Source organism: Megalobrama amblycephala, linkage group LG21 (genome assembly GCF_018812025.1).
Source record: "Megalobrama amblycephala isolate DHTTF-2021 linkage group LG21, ASM1881202v1, whole genome shotgun sequence".
Taxonomy (NCBI): Eukaryota; Metazoa; Chordata; class Actinopteri; order Cypriniformes; family Xenocyprididae; genus Megalobrama; species Megalobrama amblycephala.
In genome coordinates this window covers 1814158-1834778 of record NC_063064.1, presented here as the reverse complement: position 1 = coordinate 1834778, position 20621 = coordinate 1814158, and the positions used below count along the sequence as shown (strand labels likewise).

Sequence of the window (20621 nt, the reverse complement as noted above, 5' to 3'; positions counted from 1 at the left end):
AAATAGGCAGTTAAAAAAATTAATTTAAAAAATCTATGGGGTATTTTGAGATGAAACTTCACAGACACATTCAGGGGACACCTTAGACTTATATTACATCTTGTAAAAAAACGTTCAATGGCACCTTTAACGCGTTTATTCTACATTTTATCTCTTTCTTATCAAATAGCCAGACTAGTGAATGGCTTGACACAAATCGTTCTGATGCAGAGTAAGGGCTTAAGTCTGTGTAGACATAAATTCATCTACACGTGAAATATTAGTTTATCTCATAAATATTAATTTACTTTGCAGCTGCACACAACTACCCCCAGGCTACAACTTTAGCACACTGTCTGTTTTATTTAACTGACCAACTATAAAAATCTAGCAAATCTACAATACATTGAAGTAAAGCGCAAAGTACCCATATCAATTTAAGTGTAAATATGCAGCAGTCACAGCTTTTGTTTTAGACAACATGGGATGATATGACAGATAGGCTATGAAAAGATATTTATTTCAGTGTATTTTACAGTCACAGCATACTGTATCTATTAGGCCTATTCTTTTTTGAGTTTTTTTTTTTTTTTCATAGAGAAGTGTAGGAAATGTAGGTTATCACTGGCTAATGATTCTTTCCTTTTCTTGAAGTTATAACTTTTGTTTTAGGCAATATTATGAGTTTATTTCTTTAATATTGAGTGTTACTGAATGTCAGTGTTTTATTTTCTCTGGCAACTAAAATTCCAATGCAGATCAGAACCGTTGTGTGACTGACTCGTAGCACACAGAGCAGTGTTTCATTCCTGAATGAATCAGAGTCTTTGAAAGAATCAGTTGACCGAGTGATTCAATGGCCTAATAGATTATAGAGATCTGTATAGATTTTATATAGATTATAGAGAATCGGTTGAATAAATGACTTATTCATTAACACAATGACTTGCCGCCACCTACTGGTGACATTAATTTCATAATCCAAATATTGTTTCATTTTGTCATTCATTTAATATTTCTGTATTCAAAATGATGTTTAAACCATTAATCACATTACATTATGCAATTGTAATTGCTACGCATTTACTGCCCTCTCTGAGCAACATTATCAAACATCTCATTAAATAGTTCTAAAAACAACTTCAGGTGGTGCTTCTTTGACAACTCTGCAAGCCTTTGTTAGATACTGATTTAATTGGTAACAACAACCTATAGTGTCATATTATTTTATTTAAATGACTAAGTTTAAGAACTTGACAATAAAGATGGCATACCTACATATTTAATAAGATTAGGAAAAAATCCTATATAAAGGTAAAAAAAAAAAAAATCCCCTGAAAATCATTTAACCCTTAAAGTTAATTTCTGACACAGACAGATGGCAATAAATAGGCTATAAAAATACTCTTTATTTCTTTATTGTTAGTGTTATTTCATGGTTTTGATATCTTCTTATAACTAAGAGAGCACTATAATGGATATATTTAACATTATAATCATTTAACATTACCCCTTTGAGGAACTAATTTTATTTATTTATTTATTTATTTATTTGAAAGGGGACAATGTACATTAATAAACATTAAAACAATGCAAATGTACCAGAGTTAGCTCAAAAGTGCTAATTTTCATCGGTAGTCCCCGATGAAAACATGTAATATATTTTCATATCTGTCATATTTCAAATTCAACCCATGTCTAAAACTCAGGGTGTTCTAAAACAAAAGTTATGACTGCTGCATATTTACACTTAAATCAATAGACTACTAATTTGCACTTTACTGCAATGTGTTGTACGAAGGGAGACTCAGGCAGGGATCCAATTGCGAGCTTTATTAAAAGTGAGCGTGGTCGTACAGGCAGGGTCAATCAGGAGCAAACAGGAACAGCAAGGGACAGGCAGAATCGTAGTCAGGAAACAGGCAATGGTCAGGCTAGGCAGATATCACTCACAGAACAGTATACAAGGCAAGGGTCAGGACAGGCAGCAACGGGTCGATAACGGGAAACAGACTGGCAGACAGGATAAACGCTCAGAATTGTGACACAAGATAAACAAGACTTCGCCGTGAGGTGGTGTGTGTGAAAGTCCTTTATAGTCCTGGTAATGAGCTGCAGCTGGGTGTGGTGATTAGTGTGGAGTGATTGTGGAGTGAGTGCAGGTGACAAGCAAGGGAGGATTATGGGAAATGGAGTCCGGAGTGAACACGAACGTGACAGGAACAGACAGTGATCGTAACATGTACATTCGCTCCGCGCTGCCCAGTGCGTTGAGCAGCTTCGCTAGATTTGTATAGTTGGTCAGTTAAATAAAACAGGCTTTGTGCTAAAGTTGTAGAATGGGGGGTAATTGTGTGCAGTTGCAAAGTCAATTAATATATGAAAAAGAGATGTAATGTAGAATAAACGCGTTAAGAATCTGTACAGCTCTAGATCTAGAGTGAGGGACTTTTATTCTGTTGAGCGGAACGATGAACAACTGATGACGACATGGTTTTTCAGCGAAAGAGGCGTTTCATTCCCGCCCACATGTAGAGATCTAATATTCAAACTGCTTATTTGTTTCCAACCCCAGAATGAAAAATGTAAAAATTAAGCCAATTTTTTTTCGTTTTGTTTTCTTTTTAAAAAAGAAAAACAAAAAAGTGCAGTTTTCTCGTTTTTCTGATTTCAATATTAAATCAAAACATGAATGTACGGAAGATACCCTGATTGATTCAGTATGTTGTTTAATTTGTAATTTTGCAGATTGTTTTGATTTATTGTTCCATTTCATGAAACTTCATGAAAATTACATATTTGGGTATAATTTTGTCATCATAACATACGTTGGCATATTATCAATTTGAACAGCAAGACATGGCGCAGGCTATAGCATATAAAGCGACCCCTAATCCTAAACAATTTCTCAATATAAAACAATATAAAACACAGCCAGACAAAAAAGTCACAGAAATTTAGATGTCGTTTGGGCCTTTATTAATTTAAAACAGAGTAAAAAACAAAAGGATAGGATCGAGACCACAAGCGAGAACTCGATAATGTGTTGGAGCGCTAAACAAGAGGCTAAGGTTTAGAAATGGTCATGTTCAGGTTCAAATATAAATGTAATAATAATAATAATAATTTAACAAATAAAAAACAATCAGTGTCATCTTTTTAGGCTCTTGATGCAAGTCATTCTATTGACGCCAGAGGAAAACGGCACTAGAGGGCGCTTCAGCGTGATGCAAAACAAATTAAATTTAGCATTTTTACATATTAAAAAACAAGTTGTATATCATTTATATTATTTTTAATAAAATAATTGTCTTGCATAAGGAAAATTAGATTGTATCTGCTAATTCTATTCATCAGTGTTAAAATAAAAAACAAAGAAACCACATTTTCCATATTTCATTTCTGGTTTAAAAAAGGAAAAACAAATGGATGCAAAAGTACATGGTCCATACCCTGATTATTGTGGAGTCAATGAATGGAAAAGAATTAAAAAAGGAAGGCATTCACAGACATCAGTGAGAGAGCAGATTTCTTTCATTCAACTGGTCTTCTAGCTGTCTGAGAATGGAGTCACATTTATTAATGATAAACAATAACGATCAGCAATGTTTGATGGTGGAAAGACCATTGACATAATGAATATATTTTTATACATTTACATTTAGTCATTTAGCAGACGCTTTGATCCAAAGCGACTTACAAATGAGAATAGTAGAATCAATCAAATCAACATGAGAACAACAGTACATAAGTGCTGAGTGAAGTCACAGTTATGACAGTAAAGTGCTCGTAGCAAGGATTTTTATTTTTTTTTTTAAATCACAATACACAAATAGATGGAAGGAAAATAGAAATCAATGTAATTTATAATTTATTATGTCTATGGGAAAGACTTTTTGAACACCCAAATGATGTGCTGCACTGTGATGACAAATAATTACAGAATCATGAAATACAGTGATAGGCTGTCTTTTCTATATAGTTTATCAAAACTTCTCTTTCTGCTGCACTTCATTAAAAGCTCACCTGTTTTGATTCTCTATTTTAATCTCGAGCATTCACTCACGCGTCATTGGTTGCTTGGGAACAGACCTGAGAGTTGATTACTGAACTGATGGAGTGTTTTAAGATTTCCCAACTACAGATGAGATTCTGTGAGACAGGAGAGATAGGATCATTCAACACAAATGATGAAGTAAACTTCAGTTTTACAAATTTTAGAGGATTTAGCACAATAAAAAAATGAAGACAGAATGTTCAGTAATTGTGTGGTTTTAACTCATTTTAATTAAGTTCGTTTAACAAGCAGCACAAATTATTTTTACAGTGTAGATTAAAAGATCAGATAGATTGATAATTCCTGATTGTGTTTTATCTCCATCAGATTCCCATCAGCTCACTCTGGATCTGAACACAGTGAATGAAAATCTCTGTCTGTCTGAGAGGAACACAGTGATTACTAACACTGACCCAGAGCTTCAGCCGTATCCTGATCATCCAGACAGATTTGATGTGTTTTATCAGGTGTTGAGTAGAGAGAGTGTGAGTGATCGACGCTGTTACTGGGAGATTGAGTGGAGAGGAGAATGTGTGTCTATATCAGTGTCATATAAGAGCATCAGGAGGAAGGGAACGGGTCATGAGTGTTGGTTTGGATATAATTATCAGTCCTGGAGTTTGATCTGCTCTTCCTCCAGTTTCTCATTCATACACAATAACATAGAGACTGAACTCCCTGTAAAGCCCATCAGCAATAGAGTAGGAGTGTATGTGGATCACAGTGCAGGAACTCTGTCCTTCTACAGCGTCTCTGGAGACACAATGATCCTCATCCACACAGTCCAGACCACATTCACTCAGCCGCTCTATCCTGGGTTTTGGGTTGGTTCTGGATCATCAGTGACACTGTGTTGATGGATCAGAACAGACTGTAGAGAGATTTGATCTATAAATGACTGGATCGCTCATGACGTCATAAACAGTGAAGCAGTAAATGCACGTCCTTGAATGAGAGCAGATTTCTTTTGTATTTACTTGAACTTCTCAGGTAATATATGGTTTGACTCATTTCAGAGGCGTCCATAATCAGAATTTAAATGCACTGATTAAACTTTACACGTGATTCCGCATTCACTGACAATCTGTGTAAGTTGATGAAAATGTCACATCAATCTCTATTATTACTGTCAAAATTACCCTTACACAAAGAAAACATATTTCTCTATATATGAATGATAAATATATATTTAATGGTATATTTGAAAATATACAGAATAATGTGTGTGTACATACATTCATATTTATATGGGAACATGTATGTGCAATAAATGTGCGCAATAAAAATGTATATGTAATTATATGCAATGCTATTTTTGTCTTCATTTCTAAATATTTCATATGTATCAGTATATAGCCATACGTGGTCAATGCATATATTGCAGTATATATTGAAAGATATAAGCACTAGTTAGAGAAGACTAGCACATGTGTCTCCTGAGACAAAAACTCTAACAGTTGTAACAGGAGGAGTCCACTGGAGGCGAGCGTAGGTAGAACCCAAGGACACGACACGACACGACACGACACGACACGACACGACACGACACGACACGACACGACACGACACGACACGACACGACACGACACGACACGACACGACACGACACGACACGACACGACACGACACGACACGACACGACACGACACGACACGACACGACACGACACGACACGACACGACACATCCTGACACTCACCAATAGCAGGTTACATAACAACAAAGCTAGACAAGATAACAATGAAACATGAGGGCTATTTATACAAAGAGACTAATGACAAACAAGGAACACCTGTGAACAATGAAGACAAAGGACCAATGACAGGACAGAACTGAAATCACATGACAATGACAACCAATGAGAACATGACACATGAGACAGGGGAAGCACATGACAAAAGCACATAGCACAAACAAGGAAAACAAACATAGCATAACAAAACCATAAAACGTGAACATGAAACAATACCAAAACAAGACATGACAACAGTGTCACAATATTCTGAGACCTCAGTAACATCACACACTGTGCTCATGTTTTTCTCCTCAGCTAGAGACTCTGAAGCTCTCACATTTGTCTCCTTTTAAAGTTTAGATGAGATCTCAACAACTTTACAAAGTGTGCACCAATAAATAAAAAACAGTCTATAATTTCAGAATTTAAGCCTATATTAAGAGTGAAAATTATAAACTAAACTATAAACTATATTAAGATTAGATGCTTTGTCTCCAGTCAAGACTTAGAGAAACTTGTTCATGCTTTCATCACCAGCAGGGTGGATTATTGTAATGACCTCCTCACTGGTCTTCCCAAAAAGACCATAAGACAGCTGCAGCTCGTACAGAATGCTGCTGCCAGGATTCTGAGCAGAACCAGAAAACATGACCACATCACACCATTCCTCAGGTCCTTGCACTGGCTTCCAGAATTGATTTTAAAGTACTGTTACTTGTTTATAAATCACTCAATGGCCTAGGACCTCAATACATTGCAGATATGCTCATAGAATATAAACCTAACAGATCACTCAGATCATCAGGATCAAGTCACTTAGAAATACCAAGGGTTCACTCAAAGCAAGGAGAGTCTGCTTTTAGCTGTTACGCCAGCCGCAGCTGGAACCAGCTTCCAGAAGAGATCAGGTGTGCTCCTACAGTAGCCACATTCAAATCCAGACTCAAAACACATCTTTTTATCCATGCATTTGCTGATTGAGCACTGTGCTATGTCCGAACTGTTTGCATTTTATTTTATACGTATTATCTTTTTATTCTTTAAATTCCTTTTCCTGTTTTTATTTCATTTTTAATGTATTTTATATCTTTTATGTATCATCTTGATTCTGACTTTTAATGCATTTTAAATATTGCGGTAAAATTCTCTGTTTTTACTGTTATTTCTATTCCTTATGTTCTATTTTTATTATTATTCTTTATGTAAAGCACTTTGAATTACCATTGTGTATGAAATGTGCTATATAAATAAAATTGCCTTGCCTTGCCTTGCCTTGAAAATGTGCAGAAATAAGGTTAACGATACTCTTAATTGTTGATACAATAATAAAGCTGTACAGTTTATGTGCATACGGCACATCATTTGTTGTTGGAAGTAGTAATGTACCAGACGCCATTATCAGGAAAACTGCTACAGGAAAGTTTACCCAGAGCTTTCTTTGCTGTAACGCACATTAAATGTCTCATGACTCAATCCTTGAGTAATTTGATTATTAAAGGCACAATATGTAAGATTTTTTGATTAAAATATTCAAAAACCACTAGAACAATGTTATATATTTTGTTGACTCTAGCTGCGAAAATGACATATTGTGCCTTTATGCCCTGATTAAATATTACAACTGCACCCTTTAATTTTGTTTGCATAATTAAATGTTAAATTACCATGAAGATTTTGCACAGAAGAGACCAATGCATTTTCTGTAGTGTTGTTGTTGTCAGTTGTGCCTGAGTGGACTGAAAACATCAGAGTTTGTGTCAGCTTAGGCAATGTTGATCATCTGTTTACCCCCCAATCTTAATATGTTAATTGTAGGCTGTTTCTGCTGTCGTGAGGGTGAAAAAAGAAGAAATACCTGAAGAGATCCTGGCAGAGATACAGACTGTTCACAAATGTATTGAGAATATCAATGATTAATTGTTGATTAATTGCTGTTAATAATTTAATCTATTAATTTCATCAATTGTCAATTTAATTTTTCAAAAAATGATCTTGTTAAAGGAGCAGTGTGTAATTTAGTGGCATGTAGAGAAGCTACGGTGAGCAACACAGGACAAAGATGTCATCGTCTGAGACAGCAGAGAGTAGCAGTGAATCAAATGTGCTCTGTAGAGCAGTTTATGGGATAAATTACTCCCAATCTTTTTTATTGGTTTTTAGGGACAGTACAGAATAGGACATCATGAAAACAGTAAACAAAATGTTGTCCATTATTAACCCCTTACATGATCCCCCTCTTGTCTGGGAAGATTTTTGCCAGTTTGGCATTGGTTAAGTGAGCTCTGAATAGTATTTTACATTGCATTAAGCCATGCCTGGCACATAAAGAAGAAGAGTGTACCTGGTTCAAGATGTTGTGCCATAGATCCTCTGTAATAGTAATGCCAAGGTTTTGTTCCCAGAGTGTCATTAAGGTCCGAACTAATAGAATTTATTAAATTATAAATAACTGAGATTAAATGCCTGTGGCTGGCATTTAAAGCAAGAAAGTGATCAATTTGTGTTTCAGGGGGACGGTTAGGAAAATGAGGATTTATGGGATAAATTAATAAATAAATGAATAGGTTTTTAAGAATAATATTATTTGTTCAAAGAAATGTGTAACCCACTTTGCTGATATGTTTTCACAACAGAGAACTATGGTGAAGCCTAAAAAAGGGTAAAGCTGGCTACAGGACCTTCATCTAATGTTTTTTTAAATGTTACTAATTGTTTAAGAACTTTCAGAGAACATTCAGAAGCAACTTTTCATAGATAGCAAAATATTTTGTCAGCTGCAGGGATGATAAGGTGCAGTTTCCTGAACTCCATGGGCTTAACCCCGGGTTATTGTCATTAAACCCCACTTTTAACCCTGGGTAAAGGAACGTTCACACTGATATTTTAGAAGCGAGGTTATGAAACACTGATCCAGAGCAGGATTAGCACCGATTTCACTCTGTTAACCTGCATTGTGATGCTAAATGTGTGCAGTGTGAAGATGTAGTGTTAGATGTTACTGGATTGAGAGTACAATCATCTGAATCAGGGATTTTCAACATTTCAGATGCCACAGACCCCTGAATGTGATCACTCTCATGTGAGGGACCCACATCTTAAAATTTAAATGGCAGCTATGTTTCCATGTAAAGATATTAATACTATGAAAAAGAATATTGTAAATGTGTAAAATATGTAGTTTTTATTACATTATATCATTGAGTTTTTTTCTACTCACTGTACTCTTATCCAAGTAAGTTTATATCGAATTTAATTAATTAATTAATTTATTAATCATATTTTCATTTATTTATTTTATTTTTTCACACTGCCTTTTTATTTATTTAATCAAGTTTATTTATTTATATTTATCAAATGTATTTAATTTATTTAAATACAATTTTTAGTTTATTTATTTATTTTAATCAAATGGTTTTTAATTTATTTTATTTAAATCAAATTATTTATTTTAATTTGTTTTCATTAAATGAATTCATTTATTATTTAAATCAAATTATCTTATTTTAATCAATTTATTTGTTTATTTATTTATCTAGTTTAATCTTATTTTTATGTATTTTATATTTTATACGGCCTTTTTATTTAAATCAAGTTTATTTGTTTATATATTTATTTAGATTTATCAAATATATTTAATTTATTTAAATACAATTTTTAGTTTGATTTTAGTTTATGATAAATAAATAAACTTATTTTATTTAAATCAAATTTTATTTATTTTTATTTATTTTATTGAATGTATTAATTTATCATTTATTTAAATACATTTAATAAATAAGTAAATGTTTGTTTGTGTTTCTTTACATAACATTTATTTATTTTTGTTCTTTTTTTTTCATTTTGATCAAATGTATTTAGTTCATGCTTATTTTATTTTATCTTATCTTATTTCTTACACCACTTTTCTCTAAACTTTTCCACAGGGTTTTGGGTTTCCCCTGGGGTCTCCAAAAGTAAATGTAAATCATGATGTCATTATTTCACATTTACAATGATGTTAGGGTTTTAACTTGAGCAATGACTAACATTTAACATCTAATGTACAGATCTGTGCTGTGTGACACACAGCAGAAGTGCAGATATCAGTAATAATATATCCGATATCTGAAAAATAAGCAGCACATCACTGAACCCTGATGGCTATACTGTACTTCACATGCAGCTGCGTTATTACATTTCCCTCCGTCTTTGACTATATTGGTGAAATGTGCTAAAATAATCTAAAAATAATAATACTTTTTTTTCCCTTTTTTATTATTTATGTTTCCCATTATAGATAAAATAAATAAACAGGAATAGATATAGTAATAATTCAGCTTTTAACTAAACAATGTATGCTTTTTGTACCTATAGTTATCATTGTCAGAGATTTGATCTTTGTCATGTTTGGTCTGTCTGATTTGTCACTTGAAGCTAGTTTTATAGTGGAGAATAATTTGCAGTTTTTATAGTTTACTATAGAAGGTGCTGTTATCACAACTAAATAAATAAATTACAATGTAATAATTGTGTCTTGGCATGTTGTTCAAATAAAAACAGTACTATTATATCCTTTCATTTTCAAGTTAATTCATTCTTGCATAATTTCTTAAGACTTGACACTCTTGCTGAGATTATATTATATTAATATATTATATTAAACTTTTATTTAAATGTTAAGAATCTGTTTGTGTAACCACTTTTTAATGATTATAAACGGTGCGCTCTTTGCGAGCTTTCTGCCATGCCAAATCCTGCATATAGTATGCTTGCTTTTCTGTTCAAATCAACAGTGGTTTATGAACGTAGATGCTTTAATAACAAATAATTGATAATTTATGCTGGGAGACTGAGCAGTGACACGTCACTGGAGACTATTTCAAAGAAATCTATTTAAATGTTTTTAAAGGGGAAGCACATATCCTCATGATGTTTTTGGTCTATTTCAGTTATATTAGGCCAGGGGTGTCCAAGTTCGGTCACTGTCCTGCAGAGTTTAGCTCCAACTTTCCTCAACACACCTGCCTGAAAGTTTATAGTATGCCTAATTAGACCTTGATTAGCTGGTTCAGGTGTGTTTAATTGGGGTTGGAGCTGAACTCTGCAGGACAGTGACCCTCCAGGACCGAGTTTGGACACCCCTGTATATTTACATTTATTCAATTCGGAACTTAATTTGTGTCAACTCATTAAAAAGCATGATATTTTAATTTGATCCATCCATCAACAGTGTAAAGTCTTCAGTTATGTAATAATGTTGTTCAGTAAAGGAGCTAAGTGGAAAAAAAAAAAATTCTCTAATTTTTTTTTTTTTCTTGGGTTAGGGCTATTATGAACAATCCAGTTCCTAAATTCCTTAATTTCTCCTTTTTAATATTAAACATATATAACCAGTGTTCTTAGGTAAATGAGACGATATCATGTAGTTCAGTTGATGTTTTAATATTTTAACACAATAGATTGAAAAAAGAATAAGACATTTCTTTCAAAATTAACAAAAAACTTCACGTGAAGGAGTTGACAAATGTTGACGGGGTTGACAAATACTGACGTTAAATACTGAAGGAGTGGACAAATACTGATGTGATGGTGTTGACAAATTTTGACGGTGTTGACAAAGGTCCAGCAGGGGCCAAATATACAGAATATGGAAATAGAATCATATGCAAAAAAAAAACATATTAAATCACATTATATAGACTTCTGATTCCACAGCTGCTCTTTGTTTCCACAGAGAAAATAGATAAACCAGATAAACCGGCCCCTGAAGCTCACTGATCTCAAACCAGGATCTGATAACATCAGGGGTCGGGGTTGGGGTCAGGGTCGGGGTCACGTCCTCACTGCGTAAAGTCTGACGCAAAACCAAACGACCATAAGCTGTCCACACCAACTTCCCCATTTCTATTCTTTCCCATCCAACTGAAATAAAATGCTTTCATTTATAAATGTGTGTTTTTTCTATTGGTTTATTCATCATTAGGGTTGGGTATCGTTTGAATTGACAATTCTGAAAAAAACTAGACATTCACATTTATTCTAAGTCTTATTGCAAAACAATTAATTGTAGCTGAATATCATGAACAAAAATGAACCACTAAATGAACCGCTAAAAACACTTACACGAGGAACGTTTGTCTATGGTTTAAAAATACCACAACAAAAACAACTAGCCTAACTAATATACATTCCAAGCATTATTATAGACAAGTAAACACTCAGTAATTAAAAAAAAACAAAAAACAAATTAGCAATCATAAATAAATATAACTGAACATGTATACGACTGAAATAGTGTTTTAAGATATTCAAGTATTCAGATACAGAAACTAATCATATGTAAAATAACACTGCACTTTCTATATAGAATATACATTACAAATATTGCTACAAAAATGATTTAGTCAAGAACAGCGAGTGAATTTTCTCTTTGTCTTTGTATTGTTTGATTAACATTATTATAGACGGCAGCAAGGAATATTAGGCTGCTGTCACTTTAAGAGCTGAACATATCCAATATACTTTTATGCATTTTCTTTGTCAGCTGTTTACGTTCACTTAAGACATAACCGACTGTTTTTGTGAGAATATTTTGGCATATTTTTGTGTGTATTTGTCCGTTCAAGTGCACAGACGCTGAAGAGAACTCATTTCAGTATTGCGCATTATACCGAATGAGAGGCGGCTTTCTGTACACGTGCTTTGGATGTGTGAGCCACACCGAAAACAGGCTTCTTGCACTTAAAGTCTTATTTAAATGCACACAGAAGATTTGAAATGTGCACATCTTATCGAATCCCCATTGCTTGGAATTTTGGAACTGGTTCTTGATTACCCAACCCTATCATCATGCATTAAAAAACATTATTCCATCAGATCTAGTGATGACACAGCTTTTAAATTAAATGAATTTTGTTCTCGTAATGCGATGTGTTTGTAGGTGCATTCACGCTAATTACCACAATTACGACATTTCAACTTGTAAAAAGCACTCACGTCCTCATAGAGCTCATTATTGCTACTTGTAAGCTGGGAATTTTCTGAAAGCTCCTTGTTCTATACATGACCATAGATAAGTCAGAGGAATGGCTCAGAGTAAAACGTCACGTGTTGTCATCTCAGATTTATGGTCATTAAAGGAATAGTTCACCCAAAAATGAAAATTCTATCATCATTTACTCACCCTCAAGTTGTTCAAAATCTGTATAATTTTCTTTGTTCTGTTGAACACAAAGGAAGATATTTTGAAGAATGTGTTAAACTGAACAGTTTTGGGGCACCATTGACTACCATAGTAGTTTTTTTCCTACTATGGAAGTCATTGGTGCCTCAAAGTGGCCTGGTTAGAAACTTTCTTCAAAATATCTTCCTTTGGGACACTAAGGATCTAACTTGAGCCCGTTGATTGAATTCTGTGAATTGCATTGTAGCAAGAGATCTCTGGAATATTGTATTCTCAAAAATTGGCGTGATTGTGGTGTGATCCCTTGGCAAACAGTAGTTAAGTGAATCAAAGTCCATGTAACGGCAATAATTATTAGCTCCATTAGTGCAACTGAATAGTACAATGTCTAGAAGCACTTGTTCATGACCGTCCTCAGCATCAATAAAAAAAAAAAAAAAAAAAAAAAAAAACACAAACAAAACTCACTAAAAACATACAATAGTACGCCGAAAGAAACACGTTGACTGTTGCTGCACGAGCATGAGCCCTGGTTCAAGTATCTGGTTAGTATCCCCATTCCATGGTAACACTGAAATTGAGTTAGTTTTCATTCCTTTGGGCAGGATTTTGAGTTGGTTTTGTGCTTGGACATATTTTGCAGGATCTGGCAATCCATGATACGACACTACTACTCTTAGTCAATAAATGAAAGTAAAAGTAAATCTTCAGTGCTTATGTTTCGCCATTTTAAACAGAAAGAATTGATCATTTACCAGACAGAATGTAAATCTGTAATAGAGTCATTTATAAAAGTTAAGGCGGGAATTAGGCTATGTGTAGCTCGATGGAAAAGCTGTAGGGTTTCTGTGAATTGGTATGTATGATATTTTTCATCCTAAAAGTAAATGAACAAGTGTTTCTTGTGTGTTTCTGGAAGACTGTGATTCTTCAAAGGTCTACAAGAGCATTTGTGTTTACATGTGACTAACCTTATGTATTTAAGTGATCGTGATCTATCTCTACAGCTCTTAAGAGCCATTCAGCTGAGTTATAAAGTCTGTTTGATTACTTCAGTTTTCTGTGATTGTTTGTCACTTCCGTCTAGAGTCAGCGGTGGAGATCAAACTGTTCAGATCCATCATGGATGACAAACAAACAATCCAGCAATGAAGATTATTTTCCAGGATGCAGGTACTTTGACTAACACATTAAATATCCTTTAATTGTTAATAGAAGGAAATTAATGTTTACAAAAAAATTCTAAAAACAATAAGTCTCCTTGAGTGTTTTTGATTAAAACATTATTATGCTATTATTTAGATCTCATGTTAATATGATTGTAATCATAAAGGATGTTCTGTTTTAGTCCAGTTAATCAGAAGCGATCCAGAACCAGAGCTCCAGCTGTGTGTCTATGAAGAGTGGTGCGTCTATGGGCTCATCCAATACTTTTTAAGAGTGAAGGATACATGGACTGGCCTCAGGTATAACATTTGTTTTTAGAAACATGATTATAGTACGGTATTTTCCATTTTATATTATTAAGTATTTTGTACAACAGATCCCATTGTTCTTTGCTATTTTGGAGGTATTGTTTATCTTTACTTTTTTAATGTACACACACACACACACTTTAAAAGTGACATTATCTTTAATGATAAATACATAATTACTGAATTGTTGAATACAGTAATTTGAAGTATTTTTATTAGTCTCCCTCTGTTTTAGTCCAGTTCATCAGAAGAGATCAGAACCAGAGCCCAGCTGTGTGTCTATGAGGAGTGATGCGTCTATGGGTCATCCAATACTTTTTAAGAGTGAAGATACATGGACTGGCCTCAGGTATAACATTTCTATACAAATATAATTATAGTATTGCATTTTATAATATGTATTTTCTACAAGATTAAGTTTAAAATAGACAACAGACATATGGCCTCTAAGACAACAATAGCTTTAACCGCGGAACTGGCTAATAGGCACATTGACTGAAATGCCGATTTGCTCAAAAATCATAAAAAATAAACTGTGTGACACTTACTTCTTCTGGTGGATCACTAACAGTTGGTACAAATCTATCCTTGAGTACCATTTTTTTTTAGAAAAGCCTGCCTTGTATTGCCCCTTGTTTACAAAGCAGTCAGGAGTGAAATTACTTGTGCAGTAATAAATGAATTTAGGTCGATTTTGGTGCACATTATCCATAAAAATAAAATGAATCCACTGCATCCTCAGTGGCTCAGATGTTGCAAGATAATGAAGAGTTTTATGTTCAGTCTTACGTCCAAAAACAGAACACTAGGATTGCTTACGAGACATTGTTGGCGCTACAGCTGCTAGAGTTGGGAGAAAAGGGTGTGGAGGGCAGAAACTATGGTAATGCAGGACTGTCAGTGAGCGGCCGTGAGTGGGGCCTGAGCAGTGTGACGTCAAACTGTTCAGAGTATCAAAACATTCTAATGAGACTGCTTTGGATTAATGGGGGTTAAAAAAAGGACTAAGTGGATTATTAGCGTTGTAGAGTGATTGTGTTCACACATTGCCAACACACATTTATGTCCACCATGTAAAAGTGGATTTTGCCTTTAATCTCCCTCTGTTTTAGACCAGTTCATCAGAAAAGATCAGAACCAGAGCTGAAGAGTGACGGAACTATAGATCAGTGAGTATTTTTCAAAATTGGAGATACATGGACTGGCCTCAAGTAAAACATTTCTATAACAGATTTGAATTTGAATATATGATACAGAAACAGGCATTGTGCTTATTAACTCATGTAATAATGTGGACTTTTTTATTTTACAGCCATAAAGCCTACAGCCTCAACACATTTAGATCAAACCTGAGGAAGAAGTTTCAGTATCTGTGTGAAGGAACAGCAAAGCAGGGAAACCCAACACTCTTGAATGAGATCTACACAGAGCTCTACATCACAGAGAGTGAGAGTGGAGAGATCAATAATGAGCATGAGGTGAGACAAATTGAGACACAATCCAGGAGAGCAGCAACAGAGGACACACCAATCAAATGCAGTGACATCTTTAGACCTTTACCTGGACAAGACAAACCCATCAGAACTGTGCTGACAAAGGGAGTTGCTGGCATTGGAAAAACAGTCTCTGTGCAAAAGTTCATTGTGGACTGGGCTGAAGGGAAAGAGAATCAGGACGTCCAGCTCATATTTCCACTTCCTTTCAGAGAGCTCAACTTGATGAAAGACAAAACACTCAGTCTTTCAGATCTTCTTCGTGTTTTTTTCCCTGAAACAAAAGAAATGGAAATATCCAGTCATGAATATAAAGTGTTGTTCATCTTTGATGGTCTGGATGAGTGTCGTCTGTCTCTGGATTTTCAGAGCGATATGAGGTTGTGTGATGTGACTGAATCAGCCTCAGTGGATGAGCTGCTGACGAACCTCATTGTGGGGAATCTGCTTCCCTCTTCTGTCATCTGGATCACCTCCAGACCAGGAGCAGCTGATCTCGTCCCCTCTGAGTGTGTCCATCGAGTGACAGAGGTACGAGGCTTCAATGACCCACAGAAGGAGGAATACTTCAGGAAGAGAATCAGTGATCAGAGTCTGGCCAATACAATCATCACACACCTGAAGTCATCAAGGAGCCTCCACATCATGTGCCATATCCCAGTGTTCTGCTGGATCTCTGCCACTGTTCTAGAGAAGATGTTGAGTGAAGCAGAGAGAAGAGAGATTCCCAAGACGCTCACTCAAATGTACACACACTTCCTGATCATTCAGACCAACATCAAACATGAGAAGGACTTTGAGAAGAAAGTGAAAGATAAAGACATGATTCTCAAACTGGGGAAACTGGCTTTCCAGCAGCTTGTGAAAGGCAACCTGATCTTCTATGAGGAAGACCTGAGAGAGTGTGGCATTGATGTGACAGAAGCATCAGTGTATTCAGGATTGTGCACTCAGATCTTCAGAGAGGAGTTGGGCTTGTATCAGGGGAAAGTCTTCTGCTTTGTTCATCTGAGCATCCAGGAACATCTAGCAGCTCTGTGTGCACCACTCCATTACAAATGAGAACAGAAATGTGTATAAATATCAAATGAAAGACATTTCTAAGATGGTACTTGTCAAAATAATTCATCAGAACATTATCCATTGTCTGGCCTGCATTATAGAGCTGTGGAAGAGGCTTTACGGAGTAGTAATGGACACCTGGGCCTTTTCCTTCGTTTCCTTCTGGGTCTCTCACTGGAGTCCAATCAGATTCTCCTACAAGAACTACTGACACAGTCAGGAATCTGCTCATACAACAGAGAAGAAACAGTTCAGTTCATCAAACAGAAGATTAGGGAGAATCGCTCTCCAGAGAGATCCATCAATCTGTTCCACTGTCTGAATGAACTGGGTGATGATTCACTGATGCAGGAGATCCAAGATTATCTGAGATCTGGAAAAATAGGAGAAACCAAACTCTCCTCTTCACAGTGGTCAGCTCTGATTTATGTGTTGCTGACATCAGAGCAGAAAATGGAAGTTTTCAATCTAAAACAGTTTATTGGGAAACAACATACAGCAGATGAAGGTTCTTACAGAAGCTGCTGCCTGTGGTTAAAGAATCCAGATCAGCTCAGTAAGAAACACTGACAACAGTCACTCCACTTTCAAAACATAAACACGTTTATGAATTTAGCATGTGCTGTTTTGTAGTTTGATGATAAAGCAAATAGAAAAGTGGTAGTTGTATTAAATGTGAAAATCTGTTAAATGCAGTTATTGTGATAAAAATATTAGTGTGCTGCATGAGACAAGGTGACTGGTTTGTATAAATATTTTTTTAAACATTACACATTTAGATATGAATACTCGTCATAGAAACCTCAACAATGGTGACAACAAATTATTCAGATAAACAGATCAACTCAACATCACAAAACAAGCTGCTAAAAAGTCAGAAGAAAAACGACAGCACAAATAAAAGCAAAAAATAGTAAGACAATTCAGCTTCATAACATATTGATGCATTGCATGCTGGGAGCCATGAATGAGTTTTGTACTATGCTGTTACCCAGTATCCACCGCAGCATGAAGCTTTTATTTGATTGTTACCACTGATGAGTTTCATGTGCTGTTTGTTGATGTCTGTGAGTCTAAATAATACATTAGTTAATGATTTCTGCACTCTGCATGTTTTTAACATTGTTTGGCATTCCTGATTATCACAATCATTGATTATCTGGATCATTGATTGATCTGTACATAAAATAGTGGGTAAACTGTCCTGGTTCGATGCTTTATGAAGAGTTGAATTATTGAAACATTTTACACTATAATAATACACATATAATCTAAATGAAGCCATTTAATTTTGATTTATAGGCTTAAATTCTTAAATTCAGTAATCATTGAATATATCTAATGGTTTTGATTGCCTCAACTACATCACTGCAGTCAAAGATTCATCTGTGCTTCAAATTATAAACCCTACCTAATAAATCCATTAAATCGCTGTTTGTTTTGTGCTCTAAACAGGCTACAGTTCTGTAATCTCACCGCTCATTCCTGCAAGAGTTTGTCTTCAGCTCTGCAATCCTCAAACATGTTCCTGGGAGAGCTGGACCTGAGTAACAATGACCTGCAGGATTCAGGAGTGAAGCTTCTTTCTGATGGACTAAAGAGTCCAAACTGTCAACTGCAGATACTGAGGTACTGTAAATGGTTTTCCATAAAATCACAATGAACGACCATTAAATTTTGCATCCAAATGTGACATCTGCTCTCAATGAATGAAGAATGAAGAGACAACACAAAAATGTAATGTGTTTATATTTATAATGATTTTTCATAATGTCTGCATTTTCCAACCTGATAAGTGATTTAAAAATTGTTTAGGGTGGGGAGATGAGTGGACAGTTTGATGATGGAAATCACTGCATGGCCTGAAACAATTACTAAACATACTGCAAAATGTTGTGTTTCAGATACATTTATTTAATGCATGGATTGCTTCCGGCACACAAACGGTAGCACCATCTAGTGGCAGTGTGTGGGACACCCTTAGTATCTTAGCCAAGGTCCCAAATTACCACACCCAAATGGCAATTATATGAAACATTGTCACTCAACAGTTGGATAGCTTATTATGATTATCAAATTATGAAGGTTGCTGTGTATTTCTATAAATATACATTCTGAAGTGTTGCATGTTTCAGAGTGAAACTGTGTGGCACTGTGTTCATTTACACACAAGAAGCTCATAACCTGTTATTATTTGTTTGTTATTAGCTCCTAAAATAAAAGCTTAAGTTATTTTAAATTTAAAATCAGTCAATAAAGTTTAAAGATATTTAAGAGAAATGAAGAAAGAAAGAATTTATTAAGATCTAGAATCTGCATTTGAACTAATTAATTCATTTGAATTTGAATCGTAATTAATATTTTTTAAAAATATGCACACGTTCCCTCTTAAAAAGGACTTTAATTTTTTCTTCATCATATTCAATTAAAAAGTTAAATAACGTAAATTATATTTCCAATTCAAAACAAGGAAATTTGAAAAAAGTAGTCACTGGAAATTACTGGAGGTTATTAAAGTTTTTTTAAATGGATAAAAATAAATAATGCCTACTGAATAGCTGAAATAGATGTGTTTGAAAAACATTTTTTTTATAATGCACATAAGTATACATATGTCTGTTGACTTCACTACATTTATACAAGTAAATTAATACTTTTACTCAAGTACATTTCCACAGACACTTTTGTTAATTGAATATACAGAAAATACCTGCAAATGCAAACTGCACAGGTCAGTGTGTGATAGTGACTGATCTGATTGTCAAATTAATGTCATGTTTGCTGTTGCTGTGTGTGTCTGTAGGTTGTCTGGCTGTATGGTGACAGAGGAAGGCTGTGGCTATGTGTCTTCAGCTCTGAGTTCAAACCCCTCACACCTGAGAGAGCTGGATCTGAGCTACAATCACCCAGGAGATTCAGGAGTAAAGCTGCTCTCTGATAAACTCAACCATCCAAACTACAGAATGGACAAACTCAAGTATGTTGATCTGGAGGTGTTTTGTATTAAGCTTAGCTTTAGGATGTACTCACACTAGGCACTCTGAACCGTGCACAAGCATGTTTGACCCTCAGAGCCTGGTTAATTTGACAAATATCATTGCTCCGTTCCGTGCCCAGGCATAGTTCGTTTAGCCATCCCTGGCCTGCTTGGAAGAGGAGGGCCACAGCACGGTCGGCCTCGAACACAGTTTGTATGTAGTGTGCACTAACCGTGCCAGAGCACGGAACAGCTACTACTTTTGTGTGCGCGCTACTGTCATCATTATGACGGCAAACATATTTGTGTGGAATTATCTTCCAGTAAACGCACAGCTAAAGCTAAGCAGGTCTTGACCACTTTTATAGTTCATTATCACTTTGTAAAAATATTGAAAAGTTATATCAAAAAGGTCCTTACAGCCTACAACAAAACAACCAAAACCCACAAAGACACTGACCAAGCAAATAATCTAACAAAAAACAGGATGAAAATGACCAAATATTTCCATGATTTTACCTGTTATGATTTGCTGGTGTTAGTTGTTGCAAGCACTGAGTGACAACAATAGAAGATCCAAATGTAGTTTTATTTGTAGCACAATCCAAAGTCGTAGTCAATTAAACAGGCTGAGGTCAGAGCACAGTAAATCAGTCCATACAAACAAACAAATCCAGAGGAC

The 20621-nt window shown here is 35.0% G+C and overlaps 1 protein-coding gene across 5 annotated transcripts in view; it reads left to right on the top strand.

Moving 5' to 3' along the window:
* The window catches only part of LOC125256142 (NLR family CARD domain-containing protein 3-like), a 96977-nt gene that overhangs the window by 29001 nt on the left and 47355 nt on the right, over positions 1–20621 (top strand). The window contains exons 1-2 of one of the 5 annotated variants that reach the window (XM_048171831.1): positions 14364–14398; positions 14643–14756. The exons of 2 other annotated variants lie outside the window; for them this stretch is intronic. In XM_048171831.1, the coding sequence (XP_048027788.1) occupies positions 14689–14756 (68 nt within the window). In that variant the 5' untranslated portion in view covers positions 14364–14398; positions 14643–14688. Of the gene's footprint in view, positions 1–4363; positions 6170–14363; positions 14399–14642; positions 14757–20621 lie in introns of those variants that run through there. 2 more of the 5 variants (XM_048171824.1, XM_048171826.1) reach the window with 2 other exon arrangements.